Source organism: Mixophyes fleayi, chromosome 10 (assembly GCF_038048845.1).
Source record: "Mixophyes fleayi isolate aMixFle1 chromosome 10, aMixFle1.hap1, whole genome shotgun sequence".
Classification (NCBI taxonomy): Eukaryota; Metazoa; Chordata; class Amphibia; order Anura; family Limnodynastidae; genus Mixophyes; species Mixophyes fleayi.
Window position 1 is genome coordinate 41,111,587 of NC_134411.1, and position 15,156 is coordinate 41,126,742.

The window sequence follows — 15,156 nt, forward strand, 5'->3', positions numbered from 1 at the left end:
CTTTTAGCATCTCTCCACCCCTCTCATCATCCCCGTCCCCCAAGGTTACTCTCACCAGGCGTAATCTTGACACAGTTGATCCTACCAGTTTCTTTTCCTCCCTGGGCTCGCTCCTCTCCCCCATCACCACTCTTTCTTGCCCCGACGAGGCTGTCTCCTTTTACAATCACACTCTTTCCACTGCACTTGACTCTGTCGCCCCGGCTGTCACCATCAAGCTTCGCCGGTCCCCGCAGCAACCGTGGCACACTAAACTTACCCACTATCTTCAAAAATGCTCCCGCAGTGCAGAACGGCTTTGGAGAAAGTCACGCACTCATGCTGACTTCCTCCACTTCAAGTTCATGCTTGCCTCTTACAGTTCAGCCCTAACCCTCTCTATACAATCAATCTTTAAAGCTCTCATTTCTTCCCAATCCTCCAACCCCCGTCGGCTTTTTGCAACCTTCAACTCCCTCCTCTCCCCTCCCCCTCTCCCACTCCCACCCACGCTCTCTGCTGTCGACTTTGCTACCCACTTCACCTCCAAGATTGAGTCTATACGTCATGACATCTCCCAGCAGTCCCTTCTTACCCCACCCTCTCCATACCCATTCTGTCCCCCTTCTCACCCTCCTCTGCTGCTGCTATCTCCTTTCTCCCCTCCCCTCCTACTAGCTCACCCTCCTTCTCTTCCTTCACTCTGGTATCTGCAGATGAAGTCCATACCCTTCTCTCTCCCTCTCCCCCCTCCACTTGCACACAGGACCCAATCCCCTCCCACCTCCTCCGCTCCCTCTCTCTCGAAGCCTGCTCCCACCTTGCACACCTCCTCAACCTCTCCCTCTTCTCTGGAATCTTCCCCTCCTCGTTTAAACATGCTCTTGTCTCCCCCATACTCAAGAAACTGTCCCTTGATCCCGTCCCTCTAATTACTGCCCTATTTCGCTTCTTCCTTTTGCCTCCAAACTCCTTGAACGGGTTGTCTACAACCGTCTCACCTCCTATCTTTCCTCTCACTCACTCCTTGACCCGCTCCAATCTGGTTTTCGCCCCCTCCACTCCACTGAAACTGCCCTCACTAAGGTCACTAATGACCTTCTCGCTAAATCCAATAAACACTACTCCCTTCTTATCCTTCTTGACCTCTCTGCTGCCTTCAATACCGTTGACCACGCACTCCTTTTGCAAACTCTCAAATCTATAGGCCTATGTAACACTGTCCTCTCCTGGTTTATCTCTTACCTCACCAACCGCTCCTTCTCAGTCTCTACATCACCCCCTCTTCCCCTACCTGTTGGTGTTCCTCAAGGCTCCGTTCCTGACCCCCTGCTTTTCTCCCTCTACACCTCCTCCCTTGGTGTCCTCATCAGCTCCTTTGGCCTCCAGTACCACCTCTATGCTGATGATACCCAAATTTATCTTTCATCCCCTGAACTCTCCCCTTCCCTTCTGTCTCGTATCTTCTCCTGTCTCTCGGCCATCTCATCTTGGATGTCCCAACGCTTCCTTAAACTAAATATTTCCAAGACCGAGCTTATAGTCTTCCCCCCTGCCAGGACTCTCCCACCTCCACCCCCCTCTCTATTTCTGTTAATAACTCTACCCTAGTTTCTGACCCCCAAGTCCGATGCCTTGGGGTCATCCTTGATTCCTCCCTCTCATTTAAGCCTCACATTCTGTCACTCTCAAAATCCTGCTACTTCCACCTTCGGAATATATCTAAGATACGTCCCATTCTCACCACGGAAGCCACGAAAACCCTTGTTTACTTGCTTGTTATCTCTCGCTTTGACTACTGTAACCTTCATATCTCTGGCCTACCTGATTCTCGCCTTGATCCTCTTAAGTCTATCCTCTTAAGTCTATCCTCAATGCTGCTGCCCGCCTCATTTTTCTCTCCCGCTGCTCTGTATCTGCAGTCTCCCTCCAACAGTCACTACATTGGCTCCCCATACCCTACAGAATTAAATTTAAACTCCTCACCCTCACTTTTAAAGCTCTTAGTCAATCTTCCCCTCTCTACATCTCAAATCTCATCTCTACCTACACTCCTACCCGCCCCCTCCGCTCTGCCTGTGGCCGCCGCCTCACTACTGCACTGATCACCTCCTCTCACTCTCGTCTTCAGGACTTCTCCCAGGCTGCTCCCCTGCTGTGGAACGATCTTCCACGTTCCATCAGGTTAGCATCTACTCTCAAAGGCTTCAAGCGTGCTCTTAAGACTCATTTCTTTATTCAAGTCTATCAGTCCTCCTCCTAACTTCCTTGTCCTGGCTCTCTTCCCCAGTTAGTACCACCCTATTTGTGTCTCCCCCTTCCCTTTAGGATGTAAGCTCTCATGAGCAGGGCCCTCTTTCCTTGTGTGCTCCTTCTACTGCTCATTCACCCTCTGTACCTCTTGGCCTGCTTCGCTAGCCCTGTTTTCTTAAGCTTTGGCCTTCTTCTTGCTGATTTCTACCATCCCTTTCACTATCTGTCAGATATAATCTGATTTACTTTACCCGGTCACCTGTGTTTGTATATATTTTTGTATCATGTTGTGTCTTGGTTCTGTTTTCTGTATATGTAATGTACGGCGCTGCGGACCCTTTGTGGCGCCCTATAAGTCAAAGATAATAATAATAATTATATATATATATATATATATATATGAAAAAACAGTGAATAGACTAAACTGCGCTTGAAATAAAAACGTGCATACTATAAGATAAACAACACATACAATAGGCTACTTCACATCTTATAGTACCTAATTGCAGATGCAAAACTTAACAACAAAAACAGAAGGCAAAAGCGCCAAACATAGTGTAAATAAAAAAAAAACCTGTGTAAATGAAGGTAGTAAGTGAAATGACCGCGTACCAAAGTACAATAAAAATAAGGCTTATCTGCTATGGAAGTGAAAAGTGAATAACTGTCATCAGTTATTCAATTCCATACCTCCGAGTGCTCTGGTTTCCTCTCACACTCCTAAAACATAGTAGGTTACACTGGTAGGTTGTCTGCTATTAAATTGCCCTTAGTCTCTCTTGGTCTGGGTGTGTGTATGTTAGGGGATTTAGACTGTAAGCTCCAATGGAGCAAGGACTGATGTGAATGAGTTCTCTGTACAGCGCTGCCGAATTAGTGGTGGTATATAAATAAATAGATGATGATAGACCTACAAATTTGATTTATACTCGCCAACTTTTGTTACCAAGGGGAGGTCAGGTGGTAAGTGTGGCAGGGAGCACCGTGATACCATGCTCGGACATGTTGGGAGCTATGTACTGGGTGTTAGGTGTTATGTTTGGATGTAGTGCACAAATAGAACATAACGTTTGTTTATAATTTATTAGCCACATTTTTGTATCCTGTTTTACTTTCGAAAAGTAGCACTTGCTAAAACTGATGATATGCAGTGTTGCGAAGTTATAACACATGACGCCGCCATTTCGTGCACAGACCCGGCCATTTTGTGCGCTGTGCTAATCACAGGACTTCTTACCAGAGAGGGGTCTACACCAGGCGTGGTGATATGAGACAGGGCGGGAGATCCTGCAAATAGGAGAGCGACTGTTCACGTAATGATACGCGTGGGTCCGTGTCTTCCACGGAGAGTGCATTGTCCTAGTCTATCATTACTGACAACACGAGTGTCCGTCCTCCTCTTCCCCCCTGGACGGGCTGCGGCGGTCTGTGTGTCTGCACATTCTGTTCTATCAATCCCAGGAAGGTAACTCCACAGGGCAGACATGTTACTGTGTTCCTGCATCTGCTCTTATGTGAATTCCTGGATGTCGTACAGCACAGCAGGATCGGCCCAGTCTTGTGTTTGTTTCCACCCTGTGTTCAGCGAGAGCCTCCTTAACAGGCCCCCGACTTCCCCCTCTCTCTCTCCCCCCACCGTGTTGGTTATGTGCTCACATGATTAGGTCCCCACTTCCCACATTAAGGAACATAACACACAGGACCCCCGTTTCTCCTAAAGATCTTTGCATCGCTGCACAATGCTTGTTTGAGCTGAGAAGCAGCACTCTGTCGAGGGTTGTAACCCATTTTATGGCAGAACACCGCTAATTAAGTCATTCAAACACCTACTGGGTGCAAATAAGCCTCTATTAATAAGGGCTGTAGTCAGGTAACCTTTCTATTACAGACAGAACACATTTCTCCATACACAGTATTTTCCATCAGTAAGCACTTTCCTAGTACTACGCCTTATTATAGATCATTGCCCTGCAATCTGATTCCTGAGTTCATCCCAGGAACATGTTTACTGTGTTTGCTGGCAGACTCCCAGCACAGACAAAAACTTGTTTATAATTCTTGAGGTCATGTATAATTTTCAATGTAAATACCAAATGTCTCCTTTTTCCTTTCTGTATCCCACCCTTTCTTGTAAATAAAACGATTAAAAAAAAAAAACTTGTTTATACATGACCTCATGGTAGATACTCTAATGCAGATTCTAACATATCCTGCTGTACTCAACAAATGCACAGACTACGTATAAATATTATACTACATATTATACATTTTGTTCAGACACTGCTGACTAAGCTATAGGACCTCCCCGATACTGATATTTTTTACTTAAAATTTCCACCCCCACATTATAAACCTTACTGTATCTTTGTTTTGTAGTTGCTGTGCACTATAATGTGTATAAAGTTCACACTATCTACAAATAATATTAACAGATCTCCCAGAAAAGGTAATAGTATGGGACTGAAATATAATGAAGTGAGTTTGCAATTCACTTTTTTCCACTCCCAAAATAAATGTGCATTCCTGGTGGGATTAGGGGGAATTATTATTTCTTTGTGGTTAATCTTGTTATAGTTTTACAATTTTCATTCCAATGCCCTGTAAACATTTCTCCCACATTTACAGCTCTTCTATTCTCCTTACAAACAATATACTTGGCAGCTCTTAGGGTAACTTTGTACTCAGAGATAAATTATTTGCCTTTGAACACAGCATTGTAGTTAAGGCTTATCTGTAATCTACACAGTCCCTGCTACATAATTACTGTTCAAGGATTGAATCGAAGTAAATATTGAACAAACAGGTTTTGATTTGTATCTCTTCCTCCAGGGGGATATGAGTTTTGTTTTTCTTGTTACCAGCAAGTTACCAAATAGAAATGTGTTTTATGTGCCAGTTCCCAGCACTAATCCCTAAGGGCTCATGCACACAGGCATTGAAAAACAACATTAGTGAAAAGCATAGACAAAACCTTGTACTTTGTCGTTGCTTTACCAGTGTGTTAGAAGTAGTGCACCTCAGTTTATTATTATTTTCCTTTATTTATAGGGCCCCACAAATGGTCTGCAGCGTTGTACATAGGTCAAACAACAAAACAGTACATGGTATTACAAGACAATGTAGTAAACAAATAACTATAACTCAATGCAGCCGGGTGTAAATGGTATATTCATTGAAATCTATGCAACCCTATGGTGCAATCTTCTCTGCAACATAGGCTTTTATGTTCTAAGCCAGTGTTTCCCAAACCCAGTCCTCAAGGACCCCCTAACAGTGCATGTTTTCCATCTCTCCTTGCTGGAGCACAGGTTTATTCATTACTGACGACACATTATAATTATAACACCTTTAGATTTGTTATAATGTGTTGGTCAGTAATGAATGCACCTGTGCTCCAGCAAGGAGAGATGGAAAACATGCACTGTTAGGAGGGGGTACCTGAGGACTGAGTTTGGGAAACACTATTTCTAAGAATTCCCTTTGAACATCGTTGTATTTCATTAAGTGTTGAGCTTTTGAATGTGAAGTGACCGCATGTCAAAGTGTGTTTGCACAGATCCATTCTATAACTTAATGTTTTGGACTATCGGAGCTTTAAAAACTAAATTAACAGCTGTGTAGGAAGCTTTAATAGCAGAGTTGCATCTGTATAAACAAACTTTACTCTCGTTTTATAGATTGACACTTAGGTTTCTTAACTATAATAAAGTTGAACTAGTAATTACATCCAGCTAGCTCAAGTTGTGTATGTCTGTGTCATGTATCCTTCTGACAACTTATGTCTACATTACAAGGGAGCCTACTGTGGGTGTTTTATCACATGTGTTAGCACCTAAACATGTATAGGTTTGTGGTAGACTAATTGCAATTTCCAAAATTCACTAACCTGATACATTTCTAATAATGAATATAATATATTGTAATTTTCAAGCTAAAATGTATCTAAATTTTAAGTACCTTTTCACATAGTGTATGTTAAATGACACTTCCACTATTAGCATCACCACTTAACAGATGTTTTGTTTTGGTACAATTAAAATGTTTTTTTCTAGTGCCCCCATGTCTACAGTAACAAATATCAATTCTCTACAGAGATATTTTTCTGTTTTAGATTTTGTGATACCCATTAAAAGTATTTCCCTGCTAGTTATTTCTTTATGCATGGTAGATGACTATAAGTTTCTTCTACAGTGTTTTACTAAGTTGCTTCAGTGCTGGGACGTCTGTCTAATGACTGTGATATTGACTATATGTTCCATTCTTTACAAACTTTCATTGTCCTTTGTTTCTCTGCTGCTATTTTGACATTTCTTTCTGTATTTTTGTTGTTGTTGTTTGTTAAAACCTAATAAAGAACTATTACACAAAAATATGTCCATATTTTTAATCAGTAAGATTGTTTTATGTCAATCCTTTTATTTTTGCTTTCAATAAATACACTGTAGCAACAAAGTGGGTTACAGTTCCTCCTTAAGAGAATAAGGAGGCAGTCCCTGCACTAAAGGGGAGGGACACAGGATCTATTTAACAGTCTCTGACATGCAGAGCTAGCAAACACTACCTGACTGCTTTCCCCTGAATACACAGAGACTGGTGAGACAGCTATAGATGTGTTTGTTGTAATCAGATATCTGGGAAAAATGTGCACATAGATGTACTCTAGATTCTTACTCTTATGACTCTTTACAGGACTGCTTATCATTAAGATATACAATTTACACTTAGTATATATTCACCATTTATTTAAACAAATATGTATAATTTATTATTATGGCTTTTTATTAGTCTGTATTTTTTGTTCTTACTTTAACCCTATTGATTTGTGATGTTCCTTTAGACATGACGCAAGATACAGCTCTAGATATGAAAGACGTTGAGTTGAATGAAATTGACCCAGAGAAGCAGCCCATGGCTGCTGAGGCAGAGGACCTTCCAGTTGGAGGAGGAGGTGAGAAGAATGGTGTAGTTAAAGTAAAGCTGGAGGATGAAGATGATGAAATTGGAAGCCGGGCTCAGAAGTTCACTGGACTGTCCAAAGAAGAGCTTCTGAAGGTGGCAGGCACCCCAGGCTGGGTAAGAGTCCGTTGGGCTCTGCTTGTTCTCTTCTGGTTAGGATGGGCAGGTATGCTAGCAGGAGCGGTGGTAATCATTGTCCAAGCCCCTCGCTGTCATCCATTGCCTGCAATGGAGTGGTGGAATAAGGGACCTCTTTACCTGCTTGGAGTCCCTGAGTCCTTCCAAGACTCCGACAATAATGGAATTGGTGACATTGCTGGTAAGTATGAAAAGAAAATTTATGATCCCATTTGAAGTGTGGGCAGATTGATGTGTACTGTAGGTGCATGTAACATGAAGCCCTTTTTATTTATGTCAGCTAGTAAAAGTTTGATGAGTGTAAGCTTATGAGCACATTTTTGAACCCTGTACATGTCTGTCACTGCTTCACTTCATTACATTTAGCCCTTTACCCACATTTGCACTAGTAAGTAAGACTGTCCTAATTTTGTGCTGATCTATGAATGACACAGCATCACAGGATTGCATCAGAAGACCTGCATCACACAGGAAGCTGTTCTGTACTAGTCTGAGCTGGTCTGAATTCTGATTGCATCAGCTCTTTTGTGCAGCTAATAATGCAGTGGAAATCCCTAAAAGTACAGCCAACAAGCTACATAATAAATTTACATGTGTGTAATTACTCATAAAAGATTAATATCTTTATAGCCATATTTCTTTGTGTATTTAGCTTTCAGGCATTGTTTGTTATAGTCATGGGACTGTTTATGCTGTGAATTGAGAGGATCAAATCTGACTAGCACAATAATAATTTATTGGTAAAAATGTAGTTTAATGAAATAAACATCTCATTATCAGATATTATTGCTTAACATAGAGAGACATTATGATCCTTTATGAGTAGATGAAAAAAATCCCACATTACTTCTATTTTGTTTGATTTTATAAAGAGACCATTTTATAAAAGGTTGAAAATTGGAGATATCTGGCTTGTTTTCCACCTCCATGACAATGTATCTATCTAAAATATGAGTTGGAGAAAAAAATAATGTCCTATTTCCATTGATACTGAAACTGGGTTTACAGTATTTCATTGTCTACTACTAATGTACTTATCATATTCATACTGATGATTTGTGTTTATTGTTTTTCCTTAAGTGTCATCCTAGTATTTTAAGTATAGGCCTGTTACTTCTTTAATGCCTTTTAGCATAGCATTAGACATTGCCCAGACTAGTCTTTTCTTATATCCAAGTAAATCCTTTGTTTCCTTAGGTCATAAGATATACAGTGAAGGGGGTATAAGAATGCTGCACTTGTTTGCATGCTGTCCTTGCATGTTAGTTTTTCATTGTAGTTTGTGAAGTTGTAAAAGGCACATGTGTACATTTGGGGGTTGAGGATAATAACAAAAGTGTAACCAGTCTTTTTAACTGCTCTTGATCTTACATTCTTCTATTTTTCAGGAATACAACAAAGACTGGATGAACTCAGCAGCCTGAAAGTGAAGGGTCTGGTGATTGGGCCCTTGCATGTCTCTGCTATAGACAATCCTTCAGAAATTAAACTTAAGGAAATTGATGAAAATTATGGGACAATTGACAATTTCAAAAATCTTTTAGAAGCCGCTCGCAAGAAGAGTAAGTGCCTTGATTGTGTATCATATTATTAAGTAAGCCTATTGTCTATTCAGGTTCTGTGCTATGTTCTTTTACTTGGAACAAGTGACATCCCCTGAGATGTTACCAGTTGTTAGCGAGCTGATAGCCTGGGGTTTGGTTCCGCCCACAAAATGGCTGCCTACACTGTGTGAAGGTGACAGCTACACTTTAAATTGCATTGTTTATGTTGATTCACAAAACATAGTTGTACACTGCTGGAAGCAGCTGTGTCATTGGAGAAAACTGACCTATTTTCCTTCTTCAGGCATTCAGATCATTTTAGACCTCACTCCAAATTACCATGGTGAAAACGTCTGGTTTAGCAAGAATGAGACGGCACTAGAGAGTGCGCTGCTAGAGCAAGTAAAGGTAATGAGCATTATTATTTGTGAGTTTCTTAAGGAAAGATAAGTTACTTTCAATCGGTGGCCCTGTGTTTAAACAATAGTCATTAAGAGAAGTTATACATTGTGAAACAAATTAATGGTGTTTGTTGTTGACAGATTACATGAGTTTATGAAGTAACACTATTCAATGTTCTTTTCTGCAGGACGCCATGCATTTTTGGCTAGATTTTGGTATTGGAGGAATTTATTTTAATGGGATTGAGAATATGCATAATGTAAGTGGTATTTCAGTACTTCACGTTTTCTTTTGTTTTAACAAGCTTCTTATAAGTGTTATAACTTATTATTCCTTCTCTGACATTATAGCCAGATGAGCTCCTTGCAGAATTCAGAAATATCACTGCTAACCACAGCTCCGATGGGAAAGAAAGGTGAGTAGTATGCAGACCTCATACTGTATATTACAATATGCATCCTGCAATATCCTTTTTTTCCATTTAAAACTACCAGTATAAAATATTTTTATTAAGGTGCCCCTCCCCCTACCTGGGACTGTATTACAAACCATTAGGTCAACCAACTTAAATGGTGGCGATTGGGATGTGAGCTGGAGGACCAGTCAGAGGCCCAATTTCCTGCCCACCCCCCTTCTCCGGGTTTTTGTCCGGGGGGGGGGGGGGGGGGGGTCTGGAGAAGAGACTGCACAGAGCAGCCCCTGGAGATCCAGCAACAGGCAGGGGCACCTTGGTAAAATCTTATACTAGGTGTGGCCGTGCAGCTTTAATGACTGCTCCATGTGCCATTTGCTGCTGTCTTACAAGATATAGTTTGCAGTGCCATAGTAGCAATAGAATAGTTCATTCTTAAACGTTAGTCTATATTGTAAAATTAAAACATGCACACTACATGATAAAACTAACTTGCACTGCAAAAATAATAAAAAAAACAAAGCAAAAGACCTATAAATAGGACAAAAGACTCAAATATTTTCTGCTTCTTGCATACAGTTGACACTTGTTTTGTTTGTTTTGTTTTTTTTTACAACACCAAACTACTGTATAACTTGTTATATATTTATATGCATACACACACACACTGTAATCTACCTTTTTAAAACAAATGTTGGTGTTTGTTTTAACCCTTACCTTTCAATTGACTCTCACAATAGGGTGCTGCTTGCCTCTGCTAATGATCCTCACAGTGACAGCGTGCTGACGATCCTCAATGATACTACTACCGGCATGTTAACCACACGCTATTTGATTAACAATGAAAGTGTTGAATCTCTAGGGGAGCGAATCAAGCAGTACCAACAGCCTGCTAGTGAGCAGGACAGGATACTGTGGGCGGTAAGTACAGCTCCAGAGGGAAAGTTCTGGGAAGGACAGTAACTTCAAAAATGTTCTTTTCTTAATTGTGCCTAGCGCAAGGGAATTGATTTGTGATTTAAAAAAAAATAAAAAAATGATACTTTATTGGCATGCAAAAAACAAACCGTTTAAGACAATACAATTGTACTTGAATGCACCGCAGCCGAAACATCGAACATCAATCGGTCAAACATTCTAGTACAATACAGGACATATGGCATGTGATGTGACATCCTATACCAGTGTTGGCTAACCTGTGACACTCCAGGTGTTGTGAAACTACAAGCCCCAGCATGCTTTGCCAGCAGATAACTATCTGATAACTGGCAAAGCATGCTGGGGCTTGTAGTTTCACAACACCTGGAGTGTCACAGGTTAGCTAGCCATCACTGTCCTATACTCTACATCATGTACTGCACTATTCATTCATCACATAAACTGGACATTTTCAACAAAGATCAAGTGATGTGATGGTGAAATGGGAAGAAGGTTAGGGAGGGGGGGAATCATAGGCCCAAAGCTTTATTGAAAGATAGTTATAAGAAGAGTTTAACACTCCTCTTCCTAAGGACTGTCTATGATGGAGTAAACCCTTAGCAGGGTGTGAATCAGTCTGTGACAGTTCTGGATTGACATCTTCTCCTTTTTCAGTATGAGGTGATTCCAGGCAAGCCACAAAGGAAGCTATGCTGTCCTTCAATGCAGGCAATGAGCAAACTGTGTCATATTTCAGTTGTATCTCAAATCTGGCCGTGCTACAAAGAGCATACCTATATCCTCATCAGCAACAGCTATTTATATAGCATTCCACAGTGCTGTACAGAGAGTTCGCTCACATCAGTTCGTGCCCCATTGGGGGTTACAGTCGAAATTACACACACACTTTCTTTCTCTCGCACACATACATACACAATGTGATAGCAGCCAATTAACCTACAAGTATGTTCTGGAAGTGTGGGAGGAAACCGGAGCACCCAGAGGAAACCCACGCAAACACAGGGAGAACATGCAAAAGCCAAACAGATAAGGCCATCATTGGGAATCAATCTTCTGACCCCAGTGCTGTGAGGCAGAAGTGCTAACCACTAAGCCACTATGCCGCCCCTATATGTCACACAGATCCCTTGTCACTTGGTCACACACTAAATTATTGTATAGTGAGACATTTATTACATCTGAATAAACCCGATAACGGTTTTTGAGAGAAGATTGTGGGGAAAGAATGAGAAACAATGCCAACTAATCTTTATTGTATTGGGTATAAATATTGTGTAAGGTTTCCGATCTTCCCGTTTCGGCGTCTTAACATATAGCATATAGATTAAAGATTTAAAGTGTAGCCATCATTTTTAGTGACTATATGTAATATTTTTGTTCCTACAGGTCAGACCGCGTTTCGGTCACATGGCTTCTGTGGTGCATGAGAAGTTGTTGCGTGTCTATCAACTGCTACTCTTCACTCTTCGGGGCACACCTTTAACTTTGTATGGAGATGAGATTGGACTTAAAGACCTGCCCGGGCAGGTAAGTGATCTATCTACAGCTTTAGGTTTTATTAACATAATATCCCACTTACACGGGATTAAATTAGATGGCAGCAATAAACAGGCCCAAGCAAGAACTAATTTGTGCTAAATTAGAAATATACACGAAGATTAGCTCTGTCCTCAGCAACTTTAGACTATTCTACACACTGTCACTTACATTTTGTTTACTCCACAGCCTGCATTGTCCAGTATCCCATATATGCAGTGGGATAATACGAAGAACTATGGATTTTCTAATGCTGAATTACCCGTACGCGATAACCTCAACAATATCACATTTAAGGTGAGATTGGGTTCCAGTAGAGTGAAGAATTGTATGTTATTCAAAGGGGGGTATTCAATTGTTGCTCGGGGCGCAGCCGGAACGAGCGCGTTAAAACTATTACCGTTTATACGGTAATATTGCACGTAATTACCGTTCATACGGTAATTTACTCGCTCAATTTCAGCTCACTGCTCAGGGAGCTGCGAGCTGAAATTGAGCGAGTAATTACCGTATAAACGGTAATAGTTTTAACGCGCTCGTTCCGGCTGCGCCCCGAGCAACAATTGAATACCCCCCCCCCCCAAGAGTCAAGCAAAGATTTCAATTAAGTTGCTTTTTGTTTATGCCCTTTGTCAGATCTCTATAGTTTGTATCACAATTTCTCCAAACTGTAAACTAAAAGCTTAAATCTAAGATTGTTATCATAACAAGATACTGGAATGGAGAATAATAATATTACTCTTCATGTGCCCATGCACACTGCAATTTGTATGACCTAATTGAATGCAAATGAAAAAAAAGACTGCTCTGTACCTAATGGTAGGTGTGGTTGGGAAATGACTATGTATGTGGTCATTATGCGGCTGTTCTAATGCACATAAATGTGCTCAGAACATCTGGATTTTTCATCTTGGTACAAGTTTGGTTGAAATTGAAAGAGAGAGCCGGCTCTACACAAGCAGAATGAGCAGAGCGTTGTGCTTCAACCGAAATCTTTTCTCCTCTTCAGTTTTTCTGATAACACAGGTGTATCAGTGTCGGCATCACTAATCCCTATGCATGTAGCAAAATGCTCTGTTCTGTACAGGTTATATGCTGACTTATGTCTGTTTAAAATCAATCACAAAAAGAGAATGACTTGTATACTCTGCCTTTTGTGGAGTAGGAGGGATCCCCACCCTATCAGAGTAAAGGCACAACAAGAAGTTTTATTTTCACAAAAGGAACTGAACTAATGTCGAGCAAAGTAAACAGTTGAAAGTTGCTGATACTATTAATCTGTGCGGGATTTAAAATGTTATTTTAATATGAAATTGATTTAAACTAGTATGTGATTAAAATTGTTGCATTTCTGACCTTTATTCCCTACAATTGTCTGTATCTTTGTACGATCAGTGCTCTTCGCCCCCTAACTGAAATCTGCCAACCAACCAGTTTTATAGGCCTTTGGCATTCCATTCCCTGAGGACTTTATCGCCTCCTGACTCAGCTGATTTTATTGTTCTCAGAAAATCCTGTCTAAGCAGCTCCTGCCAACGACCTTTGCTCTACTTAGCAACCAAGTTTCAGAATCCAAAAACTATTTAGTGCATAACTAAAGATTAAACCCAAGTTTGCTTTGTTTTAATCTTTTTGAATTGTAAAGTAGAACATTTGTAAAACAGGCTTTCTAATATGACAAAATACATTTTGTCTTTATATGTTTAATCTCTGTTTTAATCTTTAGGATCAGGAAGATGATAAGAATTCCTTACTCAGTCTCTATAAACGATTGAGTGAGCTACGTGGAAAAGAGCGGTCACTTCTCCATGGCAATTTCACATTACTACACCACGCTGACACATCACTGGCTTTTGAGCGCAGCTGGGACCAAAATGAAAGATTTGTGTCTGTAATGAACTTGCACCCAGAGAAAGAAGCAGAGGTGACCATAGTTAAGGAGAACCTGCCAGAGCAGTGTTCTGTGGTGTTGGGTTCAAACCCAGAACGAAAGGAGGGGAGCAGTATTTCCCTAAAGAACCTAAAATTAGTGGCAGGGGAAGCCTTACTACTGAAATACCCTTACAGCGGTTAGCCGACCCACCATTAGGGGAGAGTCACTTTCACATTCCATATTCTGGCCATACGTTTTTTTTATGCCAAGAGGCACAGTGTTAGCCCTCACCAAAACCTTTTCACTCCTCCCTCTCTTTCATCCCGCCATAGCAGTGAAAGAGTTAATGTGCACTGACGCCATCATTAATGTCCAGACATATCACGCAAGAAGTTCCTTAAACGCGTTAACAGCAATAAGTGAAGTGTGCTTTGGGTTTGTTTGGTTTTTTGTTATGAACAGTAAATGCTCTAAAAATTATGCACACACTGTTGTGTATGTGTGATGATATCATACAAATAATCTAGTATTTTACCGCTCAAGTGTTTAATATAGAGTTTCTGCTGCTGGTATCTGGGTGTTTGGGGAGGGAATAGTAAAAGGGAGCAAAGCATTCTGGTCAGAAAATATTCCTTTTAATAAACGTAGTGTACATGTGACCTGATGTTGTGGTGTGTGATTATTATACTGTTTATTTACAGTACAGTAAATGTATTTCCAAGACCCTAGTGCAGACATTACATTCGTATGCATACTGATACTCATGTGCACTGGATGTATATTTCATAAATAAGCAAGGATTTTATTGTCTCTAATGTCATGTTCCACTTTTATCATAACTTGTGATGCAATAAAATATATACTATCAAAATCTCCCAAACCCTACCCAATATGAGCAACACAATCTGAGACTCCACTGTGCCACACTTGACAGCAAAGTTCTGGTGTTTTCAGTGACCAGATTGGATCATGCATATTCAGTTACCAAATTCATCCTCAAGCTCAGGCAATTGAATCTCCTACCCAGTCTGTTTATGTTGCACTGACAATTCTTTTCCTCTTCTCTTAATGAAGGTTGAGATAATGGAGGGCGTTACAAGGGGAGGACACCACTGAGGTCTCCT

The 15,156-nt window shown here is 40.8% G+C and overlaps 1 protein-coding gene across 2 annotated transcripts; it reads left to right on the forward strand.

Annotated features, from left to right (window-relative positions):
• Positions 1 to 3,516: 3,516 nt before the first annotated feature.
• Positions 3,517 to 14,691, forward strand: SLC3A2 (solute carrier family 3 member 2). Of its 2 annotated transcripts, none has more exons than XM_075188539.1 (10): positions 3,517 to 3,697; positions 7,070 to 7,507; positions 8,715 to 8,888; positions 9,175 to 9,278; positions 9,460 to 9,531; positions 9,623 to 9,687; positions 10,425 to 10,605; positions 12,010 to 12,150; positions 12,349 to 12,456; positions 13,886 to 14,691. In XM_075188539.1, the coding sequence occupies exons 2-10, from the start codon at positions 7,072 to 7,074 to the stop codon at positions 14,231 to 14,233; spliced, it is 1,629 nt and encodes a 542-aa protein (XP_075044640.1). In that variant the 5' UTR covers positions 3,517 to 3,697; positions 7,070 to 7,071; the 3' UTR covers positions 14,234 to 14,691. The 2 variants fall into 2 exon arrangements, with proteins under 2 accessions (XP_075044640.1, XP_075044639.1); XM_075188538.1 differs by lacking the exon at positions 3,517 to 3,697 and adding an exon at positions 6,717 to 6,825.
• Positions 14,692 to 15,156: the final 465 nt, after the last annotated feature.

Coding starts and splice junctions, on each gene's coding strand:
- SLC3A2 (XM_075188539.1), top strand. CDS start 7,072: ATGACGCAAGATACAGCTCTAGATATGAAAGACGTTGAGTTGAATGAA. Junction 9,532..9,622: donor GGATTGAGAATATGCATAAT/GTAAGTGGTATT, acceptor CTGACATTATAG/CCAGATGAGCTCCTTGCAGA. Junction 12,457..13,885: donor TCAACAATATCACATTTAAG/GTGAGATTGGGT, acceptor TTTAATCTTTAG/GATCAGGAAGATGATAAGAA.